Source organism: Strongylocentrotus purpuratus, unplaced genomic scaffold (genome assembly GCF_000002235.5).
Source record: "Strongylocentrotus purpuratus isolate Spur 01 unplaced genomic scaffold, Spur_5.0 spur5_scaffold_14, whole genome shotgun sequence".
Lineage (NCBI taxonomy): Eukaryota > Metazoa > Echinodermata > Echinoidea > Camarodonta > Strongylocentrotidae > Strongylocentrotus > Strongylocentrotus purpuratus.
Window position 1 is genome coordinate 13,745,198 of NW_022145599.1, and position 24,656 is coordinate 13,769,853.

At 37.1% G+C, this 24,656-nt stretch overlaps 1 protein-coding gene across 1 annotated transcript in view; it reads right to left on the minus strand.

Moving 5' to 3' along the window:
• Nucleotides 1-70: 70 nt before the first annotated feature.
• Nucleotides 71-24,656, minus strand: part of LOC100889618 — a 58,365-nt gene continuing 33,779 nt past the window's right edge. The window contains exons 15-34 of the mRNA XM_030985079.1: nt 23,586-24,002; nt 22,785-23,204; nt 21,031-21,456; nt 20,615-20,757; nt 19,908-20,187; nt 19,543-19,656; nt 12,836-12,949; nt 12,487-12,600; nt 10,467-10,580; nt 9,098-9,322; nt 8,257-8,370; nt 5,073-5,192; nt 4,668-4,781; nt 3,953-4,066; nt 3,158-3,271; nt 2,437-2,550; nt 1,928-2,041; nt 1,497-1,610; nt 701-814; nt 71-78 (exon numbers count right to left, since the gene is read on the minus strand). Coding sequence (XP_030840939.1) covers nt 71-78; nt 701-814; nt 1,497-1,610; nt 1,928-2,041; nt 2,437-2,550; nt 3,158-3,271; nt 3,953-4,066; nt 4,668-4,781; nt 5,073-5,192; nt 8,257-8,370; nt 9,098-9,322; nt 10,467-10,580; nt 12,487-12,600; nt 12,836-12,949; nt 19,543-19,656; nt 19,908-20,187; nt 20,615-20,757; nt 21,031-21,456; nt 22,785-23,204; nt 23,586-24,002 — 3,407 coding nt within the window. The remainder of the gene's footprint in view (nt 79-700; nt 815-1,496; nt 1,611-1,927; nt 2,042-2,436; nt 2,551-3,157; nt 3,272-3,952; nt 4,067-4,667; nt 4,782-5,072; nt 5,193-8,256; nt 8,371-9,097; nt 9,323-10,466; nt 10,581-12,486; nt 12,601-12,835; nt 12,950-19,542; nt 19,657-19,907; nt 20,188-20,614; nt 20,758-21,030; nt 21,457-22,784; nt 23,205-23,585; nt 24,003-24,656) is intronic.

Below are 24,656 nucleotides of genomic sequence, written 5' to 3' on the forward strand. Positions count from 1 at the left end.
AAAATAAATCAAACACATCGAACTGTAACCGACTTGTAGAAAAATGCATCATGCAAATTCGAACCTCACGCTATGAATCTGGGTAATCACGCAACACAGCAATGAGTACCCATAGATCATTGCTTATTCATGTTGTAGAGAATGTGATTTTTGTATACTCCCCCAAACAAAAAAAATGTCCAAAGCACGTGAATAATAATAAAGGGGAATAAGGTAGGTGTAGAAAACTCATTCATAAACACTCCGCGTGCATCGGCAAAATTAATGCACAAGTAGAGCTATGAATTAATTATCTGTACGTTTCGATCATATAAAAAAAAACCCAGCATATTTGATTAGGCGAGCGGAAGCCGTCTCTGACACTTTCCGAATAACTTATAAATCATTGTCTAATATGAAACTAAATTGATACTCATCAGCACATGAACCCCTATTTAAACCTGCCTGCTCCGTCAACTCGAACCTGGGCCTAGTTGAATAAACCTTACCATTGATGGTAATTTTGTTATCGATGTTAACTTCCAAGGCAACATCAATGAGCAGCCAATCAACCGCCAATCAAATCAAGGTTTACATGGAAGTTACCATAAATGAGCAGTTGAAATGTGGTTTCCACCCAGGAAACATGGATCACCCGCTTTGCCCACCCCCTTTTGAAAATATTTACTAAATACGCCTCTGACTGAGGGCCATAACTTACCGATTTCGCAATTGATGGCAGTGTATCCATCTGGACAACTACACATGTATGCATTAATGGAGTGTGTGCAAATGCCGCCGTTTTGGCAGGGGGTGCTGCTACATTCGTTGAAATCTATATCAAAAACAGCAATATAGATATAGTTTAGAGTTTAGACAGTATTACTATTTGATTTTGAAAACCTTTTTGCATGTCGTTTGTTCAGAGCCAGAAGTGCATTAACTCTGTGTTGGTTATTCTTTTGGAAAAAGTATGTAATATTTTGACAGAATAGTTGACTTCGTGATCATGGTAATTATGTTTTCAAAAATAAATGTAGGCCCTTGTAATTTTTGTTACGTACTTTTGGGGTGCCGTTTTCGGTCATAGTCACCTCAGAAAAATAGGACCGTGTCAAACACACAATATATTATACAGATATGTAAGTGACCTCTTTCTCTCGGCTTAATACTGGAATTCAATACAGTCAGTCCTGTTTCTCTTAACCTTCAACTCACACTGGTTGAATAAATGCTCTATTAAAAAGGTGACGCCACGATATATCTGAATAAGTTTTAATATGATAATTCACCCATGCATTCCCATTTGTACGTGGGATAATATCCATAATCGGATACGCTTAACATCCACTATATACGCAACAAGAAGCCACAATTCCATAATCTTTTTTGTTATTTCTTAGAAGGGATGACAATAATATATTCGTTAAAAAATGCTACCTGTTTCTGCTACATGTTAGAATCCATTGCAATATAGCAGAATTTAATTGCCACGGCAAAAGCAAAGAAGCACTTACCGGTTTGGCAGTTGACCCCAATATATCCAGCTGCGCAGGTACACACATATGACGCTATTCTGTCATCGCAGGTGCCTCCATTCTGGCAGGGGTTGGAACCACATTCGTTTATATCTGAATGTAATCAAAAGACGTACGGGTATGTGGTATGATGAACTCTAGTAATTGAAGTATATATCAAGACATACGGATATTTACACAGCAGAGTAAGATATCACTACTGTTCTTCTCATAGTCAGTCGAGTATTATATTGGATATGTTGCATTGAAAGAAATGACGTTAAAACCGATTAATTTATAGATTATTTTTCATGGATTAGAATCATTGGATTACCAATAAGATATTACTATCAACGTTATCATGAAATTATTTCTTTCTATTTAGCTTAGATGAAAAATTAATATACATATAGAAATAACATTCCACCTACCGAATTGACAGATAAGCCCATTATAACCTTCTACGCAATCACACGTGTACTCGTTGATTCCATCAATGCAGTTTCCTCCGTTAAGACAAGGACCGCTACTGCATTCATTAATATCTTAAAAGAAAAAGAAAGTCATAGAAGTTAGTATCATAAAGTCTTGTTTTCGTGAGATCGACAGTTTAAAACACTTCAAATCATATCTCAAAACTTACCCATTTCAGCAAATGTGGAAAAATGAATAAATTGTAGAAACTTGCGCCTTTGAATGTTCATTATTAAAACAGTTATATGGCGCCATAGAAAAGCTGTAAAACATCATCATCCCTTTCTATATAAAGAACAAGAATAACAAAAGGACTTTACTAGGCATTGTATCGGAATATAACATGAATAGCTGCACAACACAAGTGCCACTGTTCCGTTTGGAAATTAATCAACTCCTTCAAATGAATGCATTCCCTAACATGCCCAAATTTGTTATCAATTATACTTCAAATTGTGATACTTACTTGTTTCACATCGTGTTCCTGTATATCCTGGCATACATCTGCACTCGTATCCATTCACCTGTTCGATGCATGTTCCTGCGTTAAGACATGGGTTGCTCAGGCATTCGCGACGATCTAGTGAAATGATATACAGTTGAAAGGGAAAAATAAATATACTTGCCACGGGTAAATTTACCACTAAGCTTCGTTTTCATAGTTTGTATACATTATTTGTAGCAATGTCAATACAAATTTGTATATGTGTACGTCAGAGCAACAATCGATACCATTTCAGTTTTTGTGTATATAATCAACGCAAAATCACCAGTAATTCAATATGAAAATACAGTCCTTAGTTATGACATTAATGTCAGGAATGGTTCAGTCGATGTACTTTAGCAACGAACTACCTAATGGGGTTGAGGGAGGGAGTGGCAGAAATGACAAAAGCCTCATTTTTCAAATAGTTCATGTATCGTGGACACAAATATTTATTCAGGTAAAAAAATCCTTTTAACATATCTAAATTTGCAAAATTTCTTCATTAAAGGAATATTTGAAGCTCATATCTTGAGTAAAGTAAAACGACGAGGAAACCCTTAAAAAAAAAGAGCGAAAATTAATTTTGATGATTGGTACTAAACATCCCCCTGTACGAGGTCACATTTAGACCTAGCAGTTTCATTAGCACTTTAAATGATCTTCATTTTTTATATTATGTATGAGTTATTGCGTTACGTACCTAATTCACAATTGGTGCCGCTCCAAGCAGGTGGGCATTGGCAGATGTAGATGTTAGTTCCATGGGTGCACGTTCCACCATTTATACACGGAGTGCTGGCACACTCATTTACATCTATTAGAAATTGAGGATGATGCGAAGAACGTAGGGTAAATGGTTTTGTGCATGAACAACAAACTGAACTTGTGGGAGATTAGCCTTGCGCTAAACAAGTTGTCTAATAAAGTCTATACTACTCTACTACCACTATACTACTATTATTATTACTTCTGCTACTACTACTACTGTTACTACTCTTTTACTTCTACTCTTACTACTACAACTACTACTACTACTACTACTCTATTACTACTACTACTACTACTCTTTTATTACTACTACTTCTTCTACTACTACTACTACTACTACTACTTCTACTAATACTACTACAACTTTATTATATTTGTCAGCCATATACATTCTATGACTGATCTTTTTTCTGTAGATCTTCTTACTGTATGTGCAATTCATTAACTTTGTAATCCATTCTCAGTGCAAGGAATATTCATAAATTACAGCTTAAAGAATTTCTTTAGGTGAAACAAATTGTAATTCTAACCCATGTCTTATACCCTCTATCAGGTATGAATCGAAACGAGTCGAGGTCTGTTGGTATCTAGTTAGTTGAGAATTTTTAGAACGACCATGAAAAACACAACTTATTATAAATGTCACTGTAGTACCGCCATCAGTTTGTCATAAAACCATGCAGATATGTATATTTTGTAAAATGGAAAAGGTCGTTGTTCTCCTCACCCTCGGAACATGTTACACCTTCCCAACCGGCTTGACATTGACAGGTGAAAGCGTTGTTTCCGTCTTCACATGTACCACCGTTCTGACAAGGCTGACTTGTGCAGTCATTGATTGCTGCAGAGGAACAATTAACAGGTTAATGGATATTATTGTGAACTTGATGATAACAGAAATATACATTGAAGGCTGGTTGCATAACCAATTCCTATGATACTCAATAATTCAACACGAACACACAAAACATAAAGAAAAATAAGAAGAAATATTTTTCAGAAACAAATTATTTAAGGAGGCGAGTTGGCTCAGCCGGTAAAGCGTCTGCCTATCGAACCAAATATCCCGGATTCGACTCCCACCCAGGCGGATGACTGGAGCCTGCGTTGTTTGTTAACGAGCCCCTTCCCTTGTTCATAGACGCAGGTTATGTCTAGTGGAAAACACTCAGTCCCTCGGATAGGACGTTAAATGGAGACCCCGTGTACAGGAGAGTCTCCACCCTTCCACGTTAAGGACCCATTGCACTATTCATATAAGAATAGGGGGAACCCCGGTGTAATGGTCTACCTGCACACCCCAATAAGGCCGAGTATACGGCATCTGCAAGAATCTTCAGTATTGACGGAGGCAGATTATCTTGAAGAAGAAGAAGAAGGTATCTTACTACCCTGGGTAGATATGACTCAATTATATTTGTAATACTTGTAACTGTTCTTACCAATGTTACAGGTAAGGCCTTCGAAGCCGACAGGGCACACACAGGTATACTGATTGATTTCATCGTTACAGGTCCCACCGTTTACACATGGGGAGGATGCGCATTCGTTGATGTCTGCAAAGTTAGAAGAAAAGTAAGAAACTTTTACCCCAAGAAATTCTGCATAGTCATTTCGTGTTGTTTGATGTTTTCGAATCCAGAATTTTTTGATGACGATTTTTTTTCTTCTTCTTCTCATGACTGTATCAAAAATTTCCAAACAAAGTATTTTGGAGATCAAGAAAATTTGGCAAGATAAATGTATATTGATGAAGAAAACATTCATAGTTTGACAGTTATTCCTAATCAAATTATTTGTAAGGCGACAAAACACACGTTTTTAGAAGGATAACACATCATCCGTACCTGTTTGACAACGTAGTCCAGTCCAGCCAGGTGAACAGTCACACTTGAATCTGTTTTGTAGATTGATGCACATTCCGTTGTTATTACAAGGGCTGGGAGTCAGTAGACACTCGTTAATATCTAATTAGGGAAAAGAATGAAAAATACATAATGTTAATCTTTAACCTCCCGCTCAAATGCCTATTTAGGCCTATTTGGCGCAAAATTCCTGCACCTCTTTAGGAAACCTAGAAGAACAGGATGAATTACGATGCGAAATAATGCCAAGTATCAAAGTTCAGACAAACCAGAACAATTGCCCAAATACAGTGTGAGTCAAAAAAAACTTTACACCTAGGAAATTACTAATAATTTAAAAAATAATTTATGAACAGTGAAGTATTATACATCATATGAAAGAGTGTTTTATCCTAAATCGTTTGGTACAATTTTTGGGTGGTATGTGTTCACGCTTGGATGAACAGGAGGTATTGTTTGCGAGAGTGCAAAGTATTAAAGTGAGAGAATGAATTGAATGTATGAAATGAGATGCATTGCAGATGCTTTTTTCAGTAGCAAAGTCACACACACACACAAGCACACACACATATGAAACACACACACTAACACACCCACCCACACAAACATATGATAATGGTGTTCATTTGGAGTAAAATACGCATGTACAAAAAAAACATTCTGTTTCAATATGCTTTGTCAAACTTTATTTTTTACTTGATCTTCAAATTGTTAACGATCATCATAATTATGATGATAATGTTAATTCAAATGCTTATCATCATGGATCCTTTGAAGCTTCATTTGTGACCAGCAAATAACTGTCCGTTCATCTACTCCTCGACATGACCTCCGTCCCTTTCGATGCACTTTCTAACGCGATGGAGCATCTCCTGAAACACTCGACGAAGCATGCGCCTGTCTCTCCCAAGTGCTTCGCTCTCAATCCTGATCCTCTCTCGTAGGTCGATGAGGTTTGCAGGTGGGCTCTGGTACACCCGAGATTTGAGGTAAACCCAGACGAAGAAATCAAGCGGTGTTAGGTACGGGGATCGAGCTGGCCACTCCACAGGTTAGTTCAGAGCGATGATCCTGTTCCCGAAGAGTTCTCTCAACCTGGTCATCACAATCCTTGTCCTGTGAGCAGGGGCACCATCTTGTGCCCACCAAAGGTGCCTGAAAGGACCGTTTCTCTGACGCCTAAATCGTGCCATCTGATCCAGAGCCGGGACAACCTGATCATCTATCATTCTTAGATAGCGCTCCCCATTCACTGTCTGTTCAAAGAAGAAGGGTCCAAGAAGACTTCCATTTCCAAGAAGGCCGATCCAAACTGTCACTCTCTGTCGCGAGTTCCTCTTCTCATAGGTAAAGTTGAGGGGCTTGTGCCCTCGAGGTTCAAACTGCCGAACGTTATGTTTGTTGAGCGAAGTGTTCATGCAGAAGCATGCGTCGTCTCCAATGACGACATCCTCAAGGAAGCGCGGGTGTCTACCTATCAGCCATTCGGAGAAGGCTCTGCGGCGCGCGTGGTCTGGAGGGAAGAGCTCGTGTCTCCGGATCATCTGAAATGGATAGAGTCTAAGCTGGAGTCTGGTGATTCTGTTAAATGAACTCTGTGTTAGCATGAGCCCATGTCGACGGGATGATATTCTCTGACCGCCTTGTGTCTGCTGTATCGAATCTCGAACTGCCTCAATGTTTTCTGGTGTCCTAGCTGTTCTTCTACGGCCTGAATGTCCTTTGTTGAGGTTGTGGCTCGTTCCCGTCCTGCGGTACTTATTAAAGTTGTTATAAACAGTTCGCCTAGAAGGACACCTGACGTTTGGGAAACGTCGTCGGAAGCGTCTTAAGACCTCTGCCACATTGCCTTGACATCGTGCCTTTTCTGTCACCAAAAAAGATCGCTGTTGCGGGGTAAACTGAGGACGCACCACGTTTGCCATCTTCAGTTCTTATGTGATGCCTGCCAGGTCAGGCAAGCCTTTTAAGCACAAGCTAACACAAAAGGACAAAAGCATGTTGAAAGCTGCCATTCTTTGGGAATAAAAGAGGCGACCATTGATTATTCTCTCTCACTGTCGTGTATTCAGACGGTTTATAACTTCATATGTGTTGTGGTTACCTTTTTGGAACCAAGAAATCATTACGTAATGAACATTACTGTAAATTTGCAAATTTACCAATTAATATCAAAATGGAATTAAAATCCAATCATAATGCCATTAAAGGAAAGTTTGGATGCATTAACATCATAATGAATTGTTTCTCCCAAAGGACTCAGTCAGTCTGCATCTAAATTTGCTGTGCGAGTGTGTGTGTGTGTGTATGTGCGAGTGTGTGCGTGTGTTTGTGTGACTTATTGAGTGTGATTGTGTGTGTGTTTTGATATGTGTGACATGATTAAGTTTGGTAGGGATGTAATTTGGATCTGCAAAGACCGAATTAATACCGAAATCCCAATTGTTTTATTCAAACATCACAAAAGCATTATTTGGCGCAAGTCGATTTTTGCACTCTCGCAAACAATGCCTCCTATTTATCCAAGCGTGAACACGTACCACCCAAAATGGTACCAAACGATTTGGGATGAAACATTCTTTCATATGGTGTATATAATAATTTACTTTTCATAAATGATTCTTAAAATTATTAGCATTTTTCTAGGTGTAAAGTTTTTTTTGACTCACACTATATAGGGTGCCAATATAAAACACCTCTGGTACAAAAAAAAAGGTTACTCATGTACAGGAAGAACATTTTGTCACGAGTAAGACGAAAGGGAATTGTGGTGTGCCATCTCTAACTTGTCAACAAACAAAGGATACGAGCAACAGATCTCATACCAGATCACACTTAAAGTTGACTTATAATCTTTAAAATGTTAAATGTAACGATACGGAAGTTATCGTACCGATGTACTTTATTTGTGAAATGGTTTCACAAACAACTGCCAATATGGATTTCGAATTAGTGATTGATAATTGGTACGTCTTGAGTTTTATTTTGATTTGTATTTATTTTGTATGCTTTGCTTTGTACATTGAACAATGTCAGCCCATGGGCTGCATGATAAATGTATTATGACAAAAAAACATATTCAAGCAATCAATCAATCAATCTACCTATATCTGTGGATATAATTAAAAGACTTATCTGATATAATCTTTGTATTTGTTTCTTTTACCTGATTGGCAATTGACGTCGGTCCAACCCGGCGCACAATTGCATGTATAGCCGTTTACTTCATCCTGGCAAGTCCCTCCATTGAAGCAAGGATCACTTGCACATTCGTCGATATCTGAAACAGATCAGATGACAAATTATTACAAAGTTCAACGCCAAGTCAACACATAAAATAAATATAACAAAATATCTTTTCTTGTCATTCTATCATTAAATTCCTACAATGGATATATAAGACACACACATGCAAGAAAGGCCAACAACACTTTCGTGCACTTTAATCGGGTGATCTTCTATGTACAAAATGTGTTTGATTATAATTTTTAACACGCTTTATATATTGTTATAGTCAATGTATAACATTTAAACAAGTCACCCAAGGGAAATACAATTAATTCAATCGCACCAATCGTGTTTGACAGGCATCATTTTTTCTAGATATACGATATCACAACATTTGACGGAAAAAAAGTTGTGATAGAAATAATTTCTACTGCCTTACACGTTAAAAGTGAAAACAAGATAACCTTCATGTTGAGAAATATACTTGAGATGAGATATCAAAACTAACTTAGAACTGGGGTAAAAGGGGATTGTAAACCGTTTGATAATAAGAGTAATATTAGTTACATTCTGAAACGAACTGTGCTGTTTTTATTATATTTAAACAATATTCGAATTATGCATTACAATCAATATTACTGGACTCAGCCAGGTTAGAAAATTCTACATAACGAGTATAACCGTTTTTGTTGTCCACATAGTTTAACTCCATTACGAAAACGGGTCAAGCCTTTTAAATATTAAATAGTAATTAAAAAGGTAAAATAGTAAGAACAAACCTATGTCGCAATTGGTGCCGGTGTAACCAGCATTACAGGTGCAGAAGTAGAAGGCAGTTCCATGTCCACATACACCGAAGACGCAAGGGTTGCTGAGGCACTCGTTCATGTCTTGATCGCAGACGCGGCCAGTCCAACCAGCATCGCACATACAACTGTAGTCGTTTATGAGATCTACGCATGGGGCTCCATTTTGGCATGGGAAACTCAGGCACTCGTTGATTTCTGGAAAACGAATATGTTTGAGAAATGTTCAAATCATAATGAAAGAGATAACATGACCCGCCCCCCTCTATTCATATGTTGTTTAAACTCTCATTCCACTACGACCACCTCTATTCCACTCTTTTTCTCTTTCTGTCAACGCCCTGTTAATATTTGAATTCCAGAACAAAATAAATTTACAAAGACAGCATTTCGGGAGTTCGAAGCCGACGAAATCACTTTTTCCTATGCCATGTGCTGTAGTTGAAAAATGAAATTAAATTTGTCGTACGCAAATACTTTGAAAATTTCAAATTCATTTCAATTTCATTTCAATTCCATTTCAATTTCATTTCAATTCCATTTCAATTTCAGTTCAACATTTTTTTTTTTACATCATACGTAAAATCACGAAAGAATGCTCTCAAGACAGACAAATGGAAAAATCAAAGATGGATACATAAAGTGAATAAATTGTGGAAAATATTAATATCTGAATGAATTAAAAGTACAAACAACAAACTCAATATGCCACATTATTTCATTATCGATATTCCATACTACCCCATCAGTCCCACTGGCAGACTGGTGTATATGGAAACGAAACACTTCTCCAATATTCTCTGATGTAAATGGAAGCAATTTGACATATTTAACTAAGTCCACACATTCAGAACTACGCGGTCGACCACTTTATTCTTACACGAGTAACAAGTGAATCGTTAACGAAATCGATACATGAAATCAGTTTGACCGTGAAATAAGATTGAAAATTCTGCTTCATGATTGCAATTTAACCTATTCATTTTACTCAATTCTAGTAATTTGAACAAAATGATGATGTTGATGTTCGATTATACATATATAAACTGATCCCACTTATCAGGGTAGAAACCTGACCAAAGAGATGCCATAATATAGTGGTTCATTCACTAGACCGTTAGTTTAAGGGTTGATGGTTCGAATCACATCCCCACAATAACGACCTTTGGTAAGACATTAATCCACATTTACCACGCTACACCTAGCTGTAATTGGTACATGGCATGTATTAGAGGAATAACAATTCCAGGGCCTTCAGGAAAAACAGCACTGCTGCTAATGAGGCTTCCAGGGTAAACACAATTATGATTATATTTATATTTTCAAGAATTTTCAAACTAACCGTCTTGGCAGTTGTTTCCAGCATATCCCGCGACGCAATCACACAGATATCCATTGATCTTATCATTACAGGTGCCACCATTTTGACATGGTGTGCTCGCACATTCGTTGATATCTTTTACCAAAAGAAAAGGAAAAAATACAAGTGTTGACGCAAGTTTGTGAATACGCTAAACACAAACAAATTGAAGAAATTTAAGTATCAATTATACTGCACCAATACAATAGGAATGTTGCGGTCACGTTAAGTTGTAAATTTGCTAAAACAAATGAAGAAATTTAAGTATCGATTCGGTTGAGTTTTAAATTCATCACAGGTGTCAATATGTAATAATACATCAGAATCAATTATGTACAGTTCTGGTATGTTTTTCAACAAATAGTTTCATTTTATACCGTCATTTGAATAGATGGGTGTATGTGGACATCAAATGAATGAATGTTTTACAAGGTACTGTTATAAATACTAGCAATTGTATATAGATATAAAATGGCACAAGGCACATATTGCTCCGATTGTCTCATTTTCGCTCGCTGGAACATTGCCAGCACAAACCACTGACCTCTACCTCATGGACGGATCATCGCCCATTCCCATTCACTATACGTTACGTGCTAAAAGGCTGTATTGTCTGACCGTTCATGAATATTCATGTTTTTGCTTACCTCGGCAAAATGTTTGCTTTTATGGAAAAATGACGGTGGGGGGTTGGATGAAATGGACATAATGAACCAAGCAGAAGTGATCTATGATAATTCATTCTTCTTATCTTTCGTGTGCTTGACCTATAATCTTAAAATCGCTTGGCAAACTGAGTCCAAAGTTCGACTTGTTTTACATGTGTATTATAGGCAATGACGAGATTGCAACCTGTTCATATTGCTCCGTTTAGTCTCATTTCACAAAGCCCCCTATCGTCAGAGCATGGTCAGATTCAGCAGCCTAACATGTTAGCCTATGGACGTTTTTTTAAAGAATCGTTACAAATTCATTTTTTGTTTAAACGAAAAGCACATCCACCCCGACGTACATATCACTAGCTCTTTCATTGGAGCCCTCATGTCTCATTGACTTTTGAAAGTTCACCCACCGTAATTTTTCAAAATAGGTTGCAAGCTCGTCATTGCCTATACACATGTGAAACAAGTCTAACTTTAGACTCAGTTTGCCAAGCGATTTGAAGATTATAGGTCGAGCACACGAAACATAAAAAGCGTGAATTATCATAGATCACTTCTGCCTATTTCATTATGTCCATTTCATCCAACCCCCCACCGTAATTTTTCAATTTAGTAAAAACAAACATTTAGCCTAGGTAAGCAAAAACATGAATATTCATGAACGGTCAGACAATACAGCCTTTTAGTACGTAACGTATAATGAATGGGAATGGGCGATGATCCGTACAGGAAGTAGAGGTCAGTGGTTTGTGCTGGCAATGTTCACGCGAGCGAAAATGAGACAATCGGAGCAATATGTTTGATCAAATTACGGTGGGTAAACTTTCAAAATTCAATGGGACATGAGGGTTTCAATGAAAGAGCTAGTGATAACGTAAGTCGGGGTGGATGTGCTTTTCGTTTAAAAAAAAAAAAAAGAATTTTTAACGATTTTGTTTGGTACAATTCCATAGGCTAACATGTATGGCTGCTGACTCTGACGATAGGGGGCGTTGTGAAATGAGACTAAACGGAGCTATTATGTTAACTACCGATGGCATAAGAAGGTAGATCTATATCTGAATTGTCTGATGGTCATGTAAAGTGGAAAATATTAAAGACACTTTGGCAATACTTAAAGGCGACTTTAATTTACAACTTGCATCGGTCCCATAAAGAAAGGGAAAGTGAATTGAGCACTTATTAGCCATGAAGAATTGAAAGAAAAAAAAAACAACTTTTGAATCCAACACGCGTGGTTATAATATCTAAGCTCCATTGTCGGACAGCTCAGACACAGCACAGATGATCGAGACAGAAGGCTCACTTAAAGCCAATATGTTGCTCTTTAATCAACTTACCAAGTTGGCAAGTAACCCCTGTGTAACCGGGTTGGCAGTCACATGTGTACCGGGCGATGAGATTATCGCATATGCCACCATTCTGGCATGGATTAGAGCCACACTCGTTGATATCTGGTGAATAATAATATTAATGATAATAATGATAATAATGCTTATAATATGAAACATATTAAACATTTAAACTGACAAGGCATCTATGCACAATTGCCACTCCTCACCCAGGTGTAGATGGTACCCGGTAACTGCTGGGGTGAGGATAGTTTCAAAAATTAAAACAACAATATTATTAAGTTTATTAAATTATACAATAATATCTTTGAATTTTGAGGAATCTATTAAAACTTACCCTCGGTACAGAATGTACCAGTGTATCCAGGAGCACAGAAACACACGAACCAATCCACTCCCTCGGCACAGGTTCCACCGTTCTGGCACGGCCCGCTTAAACATTCATTTATATCTACAGTTAATTATTGGAACAAAGATAAGAAATACTGAATCAATGAACATGTCTTACATGTCAATGTTAATGTTGATAAGCGTGAGTACATACATTTCACCCGCATTGATTTTGACAAATTTAATGAATTGTCACTCAACAGTCAACGTAATTACCGTTCTATATTTGTTTGTTTGTTTGTTTGTTTTATTTATTCACCATGTAAAATAACTGTTTACAGATAATAGAATACAGTGGGTTACATTGATATATAATACATAGTAGGAACAATGCATAAACAAAAAATGTTTGAAGCGCAACGTCCCTAAGTAACATAGTTGATAATTATTAGGTAAAAATAGAACATGGCTTAAAATAAGACATTCGTTACAAAAATAAAACAAAATACAAAAATCATGCCCCTTAACATATTTGAATAACAAGCAAAAACAATGAAATACACATTACCTCTTCTTGACATATTTAGCACTATATACAACATGAACCTCAAAAGTTAACGATTATATTTTAAGAGAAATGATTCCTTCATTTTCTTTTTAAATAACATAATGGTATTACAAGCTCGTATTTCAGGTGGCAAAGCGTTCCAAATGTCAGGACCTACATATCTAATTGATCTTTGGGCTAAGGCGCTCCATGGTGTAAACAAATGGAAATCGGAAGAATGTCTGGTTGGGTAGTTGTCAATGTCTCTATTTAGAGTGAAATCGTTACAAAATGATAAAGGCAGTTCTTTTTTATTAAGTCGGTACATGAACACTGCAATTTGCATATTATGAATATCAGTAACCTTCAGAGTTCTCAATTTGAAAAATAATGGGTCAGTATGATCAAAGTACCCAGAGCCACAACAAAGTCTCATGACTCTCTTTTGCAATCTAAAGATACCATCAGTATTTAATCTATTAATAGCCCATACAATGTTACAGTAAGAAATACGTGAATGAATGAAAGAATTGTAAATAATGAACAAAATACTAAGTGGAACAAAAGGCTTTAACTTGTACATAACATCAATATAACGAGACAAAACTCGAGAAAGATCACGTACGTGTTCATGCCAAGACAGGCACTCATCAATATAAATGCCTAGGAATTTGGTGTTTTTCTTTTGTTGAATGGAGATGCTATCTATCTTTAATGACACATTAGTTTCTTCAGTATAAGCACGAGTTTTAAAGTGGATGAAGTTAGTTTTACCCAAATTCAACGATAATTTATTGCATTTAAACCAGTTAGATAATTTTGGCAATTCAGTATTTAGTGTTTGAACAAGACTCTCTAGGTTGGAATTAGAGCAAAAAATATTAGCGTCATCAGCAAATAATATATATTGTAGTAAGGAAGAGACATTAGAAATATCATTAACATAAATCAAAAAAAGAAGCGGACCTAAAATAGAGCCCTGGGGCACACCATACCCAACTGATGACATGGTCGATTTGGCATTATTAAATATTGTATATTGACTTCTACAAGAAAGGTAACTACGAAACCAATTTAAAGGTATACCACGAATCCCGTAATGGTAGAGCTTGTGTAGAAGTATGTCATGATCTAGGGTATCAAATGCCTTACTTAAATCCATGAAAACCCCTATAACATGCTCGTGTTTGGCTCAGGCAGATGATACCCTATCATATAATTTAATAATAGCAAATTCTGTTGAATGAAATTTCCTGAATCCATACTGATCATTATTAAGTAAACTGTTGTCAGTCAAAAATGTATATAGTCTATCATAAACGAGTCGTTCTAATATTTTAGAAAAACATGAAAGTATTGAGATAGGCCGATAATTACTGAATGAACTAGCATCGTCCTTCTTATAGATGGGTATTACTTTCGAAATTTTCATCAATGAGGGAAAACTACCAGAGAACAATGACAGGTTGATTATGTAAACTAGGGGCTTAATTATACTTCCAATTATATTTTTTAGCAAATGTGTATTCATCTCATCTTGTCCAGTTGAATGACTGGACTTGAGTGATGCAACAATCCTCATTACCTCAACTGGATTTGTAGGGTTGAAGAAAATACTATTTACAGAAGAATAAAAAAGAGAATCACGAAAACTATTGCTACACCCTTTGATTTTCGAAGCCTGTTCAGCACCTATGTTTGAAAAATAATTATTAAAACAATTTGCAATTTCATGTGGGTCCGTTATAGTAATACCATCATGTCTAAACACAGTTGAATGAGAAACATTCCCCCTTTTCAGAATACCATTTATTATCTTCCACTTGGAAGAAGAATCATTTGCCTGTTCAAACTGTTTGGTGTAATACATTCTTTTTGATATACGAATAATATGTGTTAGCTTATTTCTATATTGTCTATATTCCTGCTTCTTTCTATCTGTAGGGTTACAAAGGCTTTTTTTATATAACTTATTTCTTTGTTTGATAGATCTCAGAATTCCTCTGGTAATCCAAGGATGTTTGGGTAAATTTCTGCGAGGTTTAATTTTGACTTTTGGTATATTTATATTCAAATAGTTTGTTAATGTTTCTAAAAACCTCTGATATGCAATATCAATTTCATTGCAATTTAAGACATCATTCCACGTTTCCGACATCAAATCAGTTTTAAACTTGCCAATATTATCCTCTGTAAATTTACGAACCTCAACCATTTTCATTTTAGTTTTAGTTTTAGTACAATTGGAAAGGAGCAAAAAAATGGGTAGGTGATCTGAAACTTCAGAATAAATGAGCCCTGCTTCAATGTTATTATCAGAAACATTGGTAAATATATTATCTATTAGAGTACTAGTATTCATATCTATTCTTGTTGGTTTTGTAATAGTAGAAAACATAGCATGAACATTTAACAGTGTATTTAAATCAGCAGTAATATCGTTGTCACAGAGCCAGTCAATGTTGAAGTCCCCCATGAAATATGTATTTTTATTTTCTAGATTTAGTTTGTGAAGGAGGTTATCGAAATCATCCAAAAAGACTTTCTTGTCATTATTTGGAGGTCTATATACGATACAGATTACATTATTTTTTCCAGGAAGACGGGAAATTGTTTCAATAGAGAGCAACTCAGCACTCCTATGATGGAAAGAGAGATCAGAGCGAAGTTTAAAAGACAAAGCATTGTTGATATAGAAAGCAACCCCTCCTCCTCTATCCTCTAATCTATCAGAGCGTATCAGGGAATAATTTGGAATGTCGTACAAAGGAGGTGAATTACTATGTAACCACGTTTCACTGATACCTACAACAGAAAAGAAACATTCCAGAGAATCCAAGAGCAGCTGTACTTTGTCGAAATTCTTTGCAAGACTGCGAGCATTCATATGCAAATAAATGTGCGATTGACCTTTGTTGGGAAATTTTGTCTTGAAATCAGCTGGTAGATAATATTCACATCTAACATTTGGACATGTAATGGGACTAATATCATCCGCCATCGATAAATCCACACATCTCTGAATAACACTTATTGAGGTACAAATGTTGTTGAATAAATACAGTCAATTGAGGTACATTAAAACAGAAAAATGCTACGGGGCAACTTAATAAAATAAAAATACAAAAAATTGTTTCTGCCCAAATGTCTTGGGCATACATGTATAGAGGCATTCGAACAGAACATGAGATATCTGCCATACCCCAACATATTAGAGTTGAACTTATAAACATTTGAGTATAATGAAATACTATCTCTTAAATGTTATCAGTAATATATCCATGTAAAAGGATTGACTTTAAACAAAAAAGTGCATGATGGTCAGCTCCCTACCTTGAACATGCATGTATAAGTAGAGAGAAAAAAAAAATCAGCTGAGGCATTATCTCAGGCATACATGTACAAATATCTAGGATGTACACTGAACCATATCATTTAAACTCTACAGTATAAAAAAGTAAGACTGTTTTTACATTTCTCTCAAAGACATGAAAGAATCGTTTCACCAACTTGCACTATTAAGTAGCCTAATATGAGAAAGTATAACCGTTTCAACATTTCCTTCTGAAAAAAAAAACCTCCAATAAAATAACATCATCAAAATAAACTTTTAGCTCAATATAATATGAGAAGGTAAGACTGCTTCACAATTTCTTCAGAAGGCTGAGAGAATCACATCATCAACTTTGCATTGTTAAATAGCATAATATAATATGAGAAGGTACAACCATCTATCCACTTCTTCTGGAGAAAAAAAAAAGACAACCCCAAAAGATTAAGAGATTAAAGAGATCACATCATCAAATTTGTAGCACAATACGATAATGAAAAATCACAACTTTTCCTATACTTCAACATTTCTTCTTAGAAGACAAGGAGATTGCATCATTGAACTTGCAGCACAATATAATATGAGTAGGTAAGACTGCTTCTCATTTTCTTCAGAAATTCCTCAGAAGACTAACAAAATCTCACCATCAAATTTGCATTGTTAAATAGCATAATATAATATGAGAAAGTATAACTGTTTATCCATTTCTTCTGGAAAACAACAAAAGATAGGAGATTAAAGAGATCACATCACTTGTAGGATAATACGATATGAGAAGTCAAAACTGTTTCTCTAATCTCTATTTCAACATTTCCTCTGAAAAAATAAAGAGATCATATCATTACAAAAAACAAATTTATGGTACTGTATAATACAAGAAGGTAAGACTGTTTCTTAATTTCTTCAGAATACCAAAATAATCACAGCATCAACTTTGCATTATTATTAGTAGCATATGAGAAAGTAAAACTATTTTTTATCCATAACTTCTGGAAAAAACAAAAAAAATTAAGAGATTAAAGAGATCATATTTACAGACCTGTGACACAATATGACATGAGAAAACAAAACTGTTTCTCTTTCTCTCTTGAAAAGATTAAGAGATCACAACATCAACCTTTGAAGTCATTATAGTGTACTGTATAGCGTACGAGCGATATGATATGAAAAAGTAATGCTATTACAGTTTCTCCACTCTGTCATGAAGATAAAGAAACAAAAAAAATCACACCAGATCACATCATCAATCTTTTGCATTAGTTATGGTATACAATAGCAAAATACAATGTGATAAATTAACTGCTTCTCCATTTCCTTTGGTAAAATATTTAACAACTATGTCAGATCAACTCACATCATCAAACTTTGTAGTAGTTACAGGATATGGAAGCAAAGATATGAGAAAGTTTATAGATTGAGAGATCACACTACTAAATCACACCATCAAATCTGCAGTAGATAGGTGGCACATTAAACAAAATATTTAAAGAGTATGAAAGTCAGTAGTACCTCATTGACTGGTGATAGACATTACTAGTCCTTGTAATCAATCCACTTGGATGTGCCTTTTTCCTTTGACTGTAAACAGACTTCCGTACCTCTAACGAAGATTTTCGTCGAAAGTCCTTGTTCTTTGCGCATCTTGTAGGCTTCTGTGGCTAGGAGAGCTCGACGAATCCTCAAGGAAGGCGGGAGATCCGTTCTAACTGTAAGCCGCGATTGGGGTTGGGCCCTGGCTGGAGAGGCGGATGCCTTCGCGCGGTTCCTCTGCTGGTTGTCGAATACAGCTAGTATGGCGTTCCTGTTTTCCATGTAGCAGAACCGCGCAATGATGGGGACGGGTCCACGCTGGCTGGTCTGGTCTGCCGCTCCTCTTCGAGGTAGCCGATGAGCGTTGGCAATAGCAATCGTCGGGGCATCATCAACGCCTAGGGTAGCAAATGCATCCTTCAAGACTTTATACACATCTTCGCCTTCATTCTGATTAATACCATAGAATAGGAGGTTGGATTTCCGATTGTGGATCTCAAGAGAGATGATTTTGTTTTCCAATACTTTCATCATTTTCTGAGTAGAATCCTTCACTTCAGGTAGCTTCCGATCCTCAATTTCTCTGATCTTTTCCGCGTTAAAATTTACACTTACTTCGAGGTCGGTGAACCTTTTATTAATAGCTGCCACATCAGTGGAGATTCCATCCAGCTTTGAAGAAATGAAGGACTGGAATTCGGTGATGCTATTGTTGAGGTCTGCTAACGTGAGCGGCGGCTGGGGTGGGTTGGCAGAGGGCTCTTCCACTGACTCATCGGCGCCCGCAGTTTCTTCGGGGGCCGCGGCTTGATTTTGGGAAGGCTTCGGTGCGTTTCGTGTGCGTCTTATCATCTTGGCTGCCTTTCTTTGAGCGTGAAAGTTGAAGTCAATAATTGCAAGATATGGCTACAAAATACCACAAGATGCGTTGATTTGGATCAAGTTTTTAATCGAGAAGGATATCACTAACCTGTTTCGGTCCATAAAAGTAGATAATAGGTGTTAAAAAGTACTCAAATTCGAAGACATATTAATGGGTGTAGGCAGAGATACAGCTACACGTGCGTTCGCGTCGGCGCCATGCTCGTGATATATGTTAGTTTACATGTCAAGGTACAGTACAAACAAACTAACTTTATGAATCTGTAAAACTCAGTTATGATGGGGTATTAATTGTGGAGCGTATACAAAGCTCTAAATTTTCAATGAAAACAGAAGGATCACAATAAAAACTATTGAATCTGTGAGGCATACTGTAATTTCTCAGAGAGGAATTATAATTATTCATTTTCTACGCTATACTCACCTCCATCACATGTTCGTCCCGTGAAGCCTGCCAGACAGGCACAAGAAAACGAATTGACACCGTCTGTACATATTCCACCATTCATACAGAGGTTTGGATCACATTCATTGGTGTCTGTAACAAAAATAAACAATATGAAAATGGTTTTGAGGGCGGTAACTACTAGGGTAGTTCATAATGTAAACTTGTCATAAACAGTTATATGGTAAGGAGAACGATTATTTGACTTTCCGTGTGCATTGTTCAATACATTGTTATATGCATTTTCTGTAGGCATTTTACAAATTACTATATAGGTCTAATATCATAGCATGTTAAAGCGAATCATTCATTTATTCCAATTACACTTTGAAGTGGTGCATTACCTGTACACCGTAAGCGCTGACAGGATACAAGACTAGCAGGGGATACCTCTGAGAGGGTGAAGGCTGGATTGGAGCCTGGATGCTTACTAAGCCTCACGCAAACGAATGGTAAATTGGCGCAATCCATATTGCGCAGATTAAGGGTTGTACCAACGTCTTTTAGTGTATAAGAAATACCAGCAGTCAAAGATTGACTGTTTTCCAAAGCCGGAATGGACGTCAGCTTAGAGAGTGAAGTTACTCCTTGGCCATCTATCTGGGAGTTCAGGAAGAGCTCAACCTGTTTTCAAAATTCAATGGAAACAAACAGTTTCAGGAGCTACATTTACAAACAAAAAGTTTATAGTGAAAACTCATGGACGGATAGAAATGTTCATAAGAGGACGCCATCACGCATACCCATTTTGAGATGTGATGAGAAGACATAGCACTTTTCCAATAGGGTCTTTGCATTCTTGCATGAACTAATTCAGTTTGCAAACGTGTCGGCAGAGTAATTCAACAAATGAGGAGATTCACGGTAAAGTCAATTCTTCAAATAAAGTGAATATTATGATTCCGAATAGTTTTGTAGAAATACCTGTTTCCTGTACTTCATTCATACAACAAGTTATGTATAAAGTTCTAACCTTCATCAGACCTAGCACATTTCACTTATCTTGCCGCAATTTCTGACCGCTTTGTGAACATAATTGCAAATAACATACCTGCCAGAGATTTGATCCTGAGACGCCTGCTCCACCACCATCAGTGATGATATTCAGATCCAGGGCTATATCGTTGCTATCAGAACCTGCTTGGAGCGGTGCACCGGATATTAGGATGAAATTGACATCAGTAACTTGGACACCTAATAATAAAGCAAAAACATGGGACAATAATATTAAGTCCTACAACGCAGCTAAATGTATGCACAATTACTCCTAGTTTCCTACTCTTTTTAAAATAATTTATCTTGACATCCCGACGCCCTGGATCAACATTTTAAGACGATAACATAATATTCGTATCCTTCTTCAACCCCGAATGTTGAGCACATTATAGGCTTGTTGATGTATAGAATCAGGGAAAAGTAAATCATCTTAGGTATTACTGAATTCCCGCAATGGTTACCAGTGCTTACCAGTGCATGTAGCTGGTACGCAAGACGTCAGAATTTTGCTGTTTGGTTGAGGATCAAATGTGAAGGTAGGGTTTGAAGACGGGTTTTGCTGTAAGATTACACAGATTCCTGCAAGTCCTGTACATAACGTGTTTTCCAAGTTGAGATTGGCGGTCACCGACATGATGTTGGCCCTCGTTCCAGCGTTGATTCCAGTGCCGCTCTGACTAGGGGTTAAGGTGACACTGACCGGGTTGATGACGCTTCCACCTGTTGTGCCGCTTCCCGTTGCATATGCTCTCACCTGCCACAGATTTGTACCGGACACACTGCCACCTGCCGCGTCGGAATCCACCAGAATATCAAAGGTGATTTGATGCGCAGAATCCCCCTCGACCAGCTTATTTCCAGATATAACTTGCAAACTCGTATCTGTAAATTCCACTCCTAAATAGGGATTGCAAGAGAATAAATAAGGTTATCGTTTCATAAAACAGTACTTGATAAGAAAAAAGCACATCCAATATAGATCTCGTGGTAAAATAGAAATAGAAACTAACATACAAGAACATTCAACAAATGCATGTCTTAACCTACGTCTGATGCAACTATAATGATATATAATGTATATACTAGGTCTATTTACATGGTTTCCGAATCATATTTTCAGGATATCTACCGTACGAATTTTCAACTAATTTAGAAGGTTTTTTGTTTGTTAGCCTATATTAGATAGCTTAGACAGATACCGAGATGTGATTGGTCCAGAGCTCGTCACGTGATATCAATTGTGAGGATCCAAATTGTTATATTTTCCTGGCCGGTCACTTTTCGGTGTTATATTAACCAGCTGGTGAAATGAATATATTTTTAATCAATGCATGTCGCCCTCTTGAGGACTGTATGTCACCAATTATACACATTACACCATTACCGAAGGTCATTTCATTTTTTCAATATTTTTTTTCATGAATTTTTTTTTCCCTTGAAATTATTTTTTCCAAAAAAATGCTTTTTTGGGTAATTTTTTTTTTCTTCCCGAAAAATGCTTTTTTGGGGTAAAGTGTTTTTTTTTTCGATTTTTTTTTTTTTCATAATTTTTTTTTTGTAAGGTTTTTTTTTTCTTTCTTGAACTATCTCGACAGATTATTTTTCCGTAATTTCCGAAAAAAAAGGGGATTTTTTTTTTGGGGGGGCAAACAATTTTTTGACCCCCCCTACAAAAAAGGGCTATCTAATATAACAGTTATTGACTGGCAGGGGGTATATAAGACTCTTTGGACCTGAAGGGAGTTATATTTCCCCTCGTGACCATATTTTCCCTTAGCGCTGCGCGCTTCGGGAAAATATAACCACTTGGGAAATATAACTCCCTTGAGCGGTCCAAATAATGTTATATTACACCCCCTGCCAGTCAATAAATGTATAATATGGACTACAATAAGTGTTTTTCATTTTGTCATATCGAACAAATCTTTTCGAAAAAGTTTGAAGTTTTTTAAATATCAATATGATGTTTTATTATAATTTCGTTATAGCCACTGTTCCAAGAGGCAATCCTATTTATCATGAATCAACCTTACTACTATTCGTGCCACCCATCCATTTATTGCTACATCACTGCCGAAGGGCTGTAACTTGAATTTAATTACATTATGAGAAGAGAATAAAATGTACAATTTATCCACCAATAATATTATAACATTAACAAACTGTGTGTGGTATCCAATATCTGTTTAATATGAAGCGAAGTGAAAATTCGCCTTTACACTGACCTCTGCAATTCAATGCCTGGCAAGCACGTAGCACACTGTCACTGGATACAGTGAGGGTAAAGTCAGGATTTGATGCCGGATTCTTCGACGCCTCGAAGCATATAAACTGCACATCCTCACAGGTAGCACCCGCATCCATATCCCACGCGATGGCCATGGAATTAAAGACAGTATCTACACCCGCCACGAGCGATGTGTCGTAATGAGCGGTCGTGGGCGAGACGGACTGCGTCACCCTGTCTCCGCTCCCATCTGCATTCATACTGCCGAACACGACAAAGTTCCACAAGTTGGTGCCGCTTACGCTTCCTGCGAGTTGGTCCGATTCCAAGGTGAAGTCCAGAGTCAAAGTCTGTCCAGCCACACCTTCACGGACCTCCCCAGAAATAAGGTTCACTTCCGCGTTGGTGATTTCAACACCTGGATTTGAACATTAGGGTAAAAAATGTTATAAGTAGTTTGTAAGAATTAAACAAAATATTATATAAAATATGTATCTTACATTTGCAGCACATTCAATTAACTTTAGATGTCTTCGACTATATTTGGGGAATAGCTGTAGACCTGTATCAGCTAACTTTCCATTAGTACTGAAATATCGAGTATATTTAAAAGTGACATGATATTTAGCGTTTTTTAACATGACATTGATGTATATATATATATATATATAATTTCTGTATTATTTCATTTTCTGGCTGATCCATATATACTCTTTCCGCGTTTTATTATTATTTGTTTCACCAAAGAACACGGAAAACACAATAGGGCTTCATAAACAATGATCGATGAATATCCTACCTCTGCATGTCACCGGCATACAATCTATAAGGTCCGCTGGTAAACTGTCAAGTTGGAATGCTGGGTTAGGTGTCGGACCCTGCAAAACTTGGACACACACGTGCTGGAATTCGGAGCAAGTGGTGCCGCCGACCAGGTCAAGTTGGTAAACGAGCGAAGATAGTTGAACAGGACTTCCTGCGGTTATATCCAATCCTGACTGAGCGGCGGTGAGTGTGATGTCGTTCTCTTGAAGTCGCGAGCCAGTGCCATCTGCGTTAGCACTCAGGAAGGCGAGTACGCGCCACAGGTCGTCACCGTTAACACTGCCGGCCAGGACGTTGGACACTAAAGAGATCGTCAGGTCCAAATCGTTGGCTGTTCCTTCCAAAACTTCTGGGCTTCCAACAGTCACCGTGGTTTGTGTTATGTCGACCCCTATTCAAGTGAAATTATAACGGAAAATAGAGCCAGGATATGATAGAAATGGAAATAAGATCTTGATTCTCATGTTTAAAAAAAACACAACAGAAATCCAAACCATTACAAAGGAAAATTCGATGATATTGTTTACGAGTGTCTCCCAGACTAGGTATAAATCTAAGAAATATTTTAGGAGAGGCAGACAAAAGTATTTTAATCTTCAGTGTTTTAACACGAGCTGGATAAGCGTCCTGATGAGCATTAGCAATACTGATGATCAATGAGGCTTCGGTACTTGGTGTTTTTAATGGAAGTTTCTCGATGAAAAGGTCGAATATATATTAGGTTTTTATTACTCCCCAACAATGTTTGGCAAAAGTTTCGGTTTTTACGTATAATATTGTTTTAAGCCCCACTGCACTACTTATAGCTACTTGCGCCCTCTATATAGCAAACAATTCTTTATCGGTGACCATCGGTACCCCATGGTCCCCTTTTTCTTATGTTAATTAAGAGCTGATTTGATGAGATAACCACCTGTCAGTGACCATACAGGGAGGTTTAATTCCTCCTGGCCAAACATATTGCTCCGATTGTCTCATTTTCGCTCGCGTGAACATTGCCAGCACAAAACACTGACCTCTACCTCCTGGACGGATCATCGCCCAT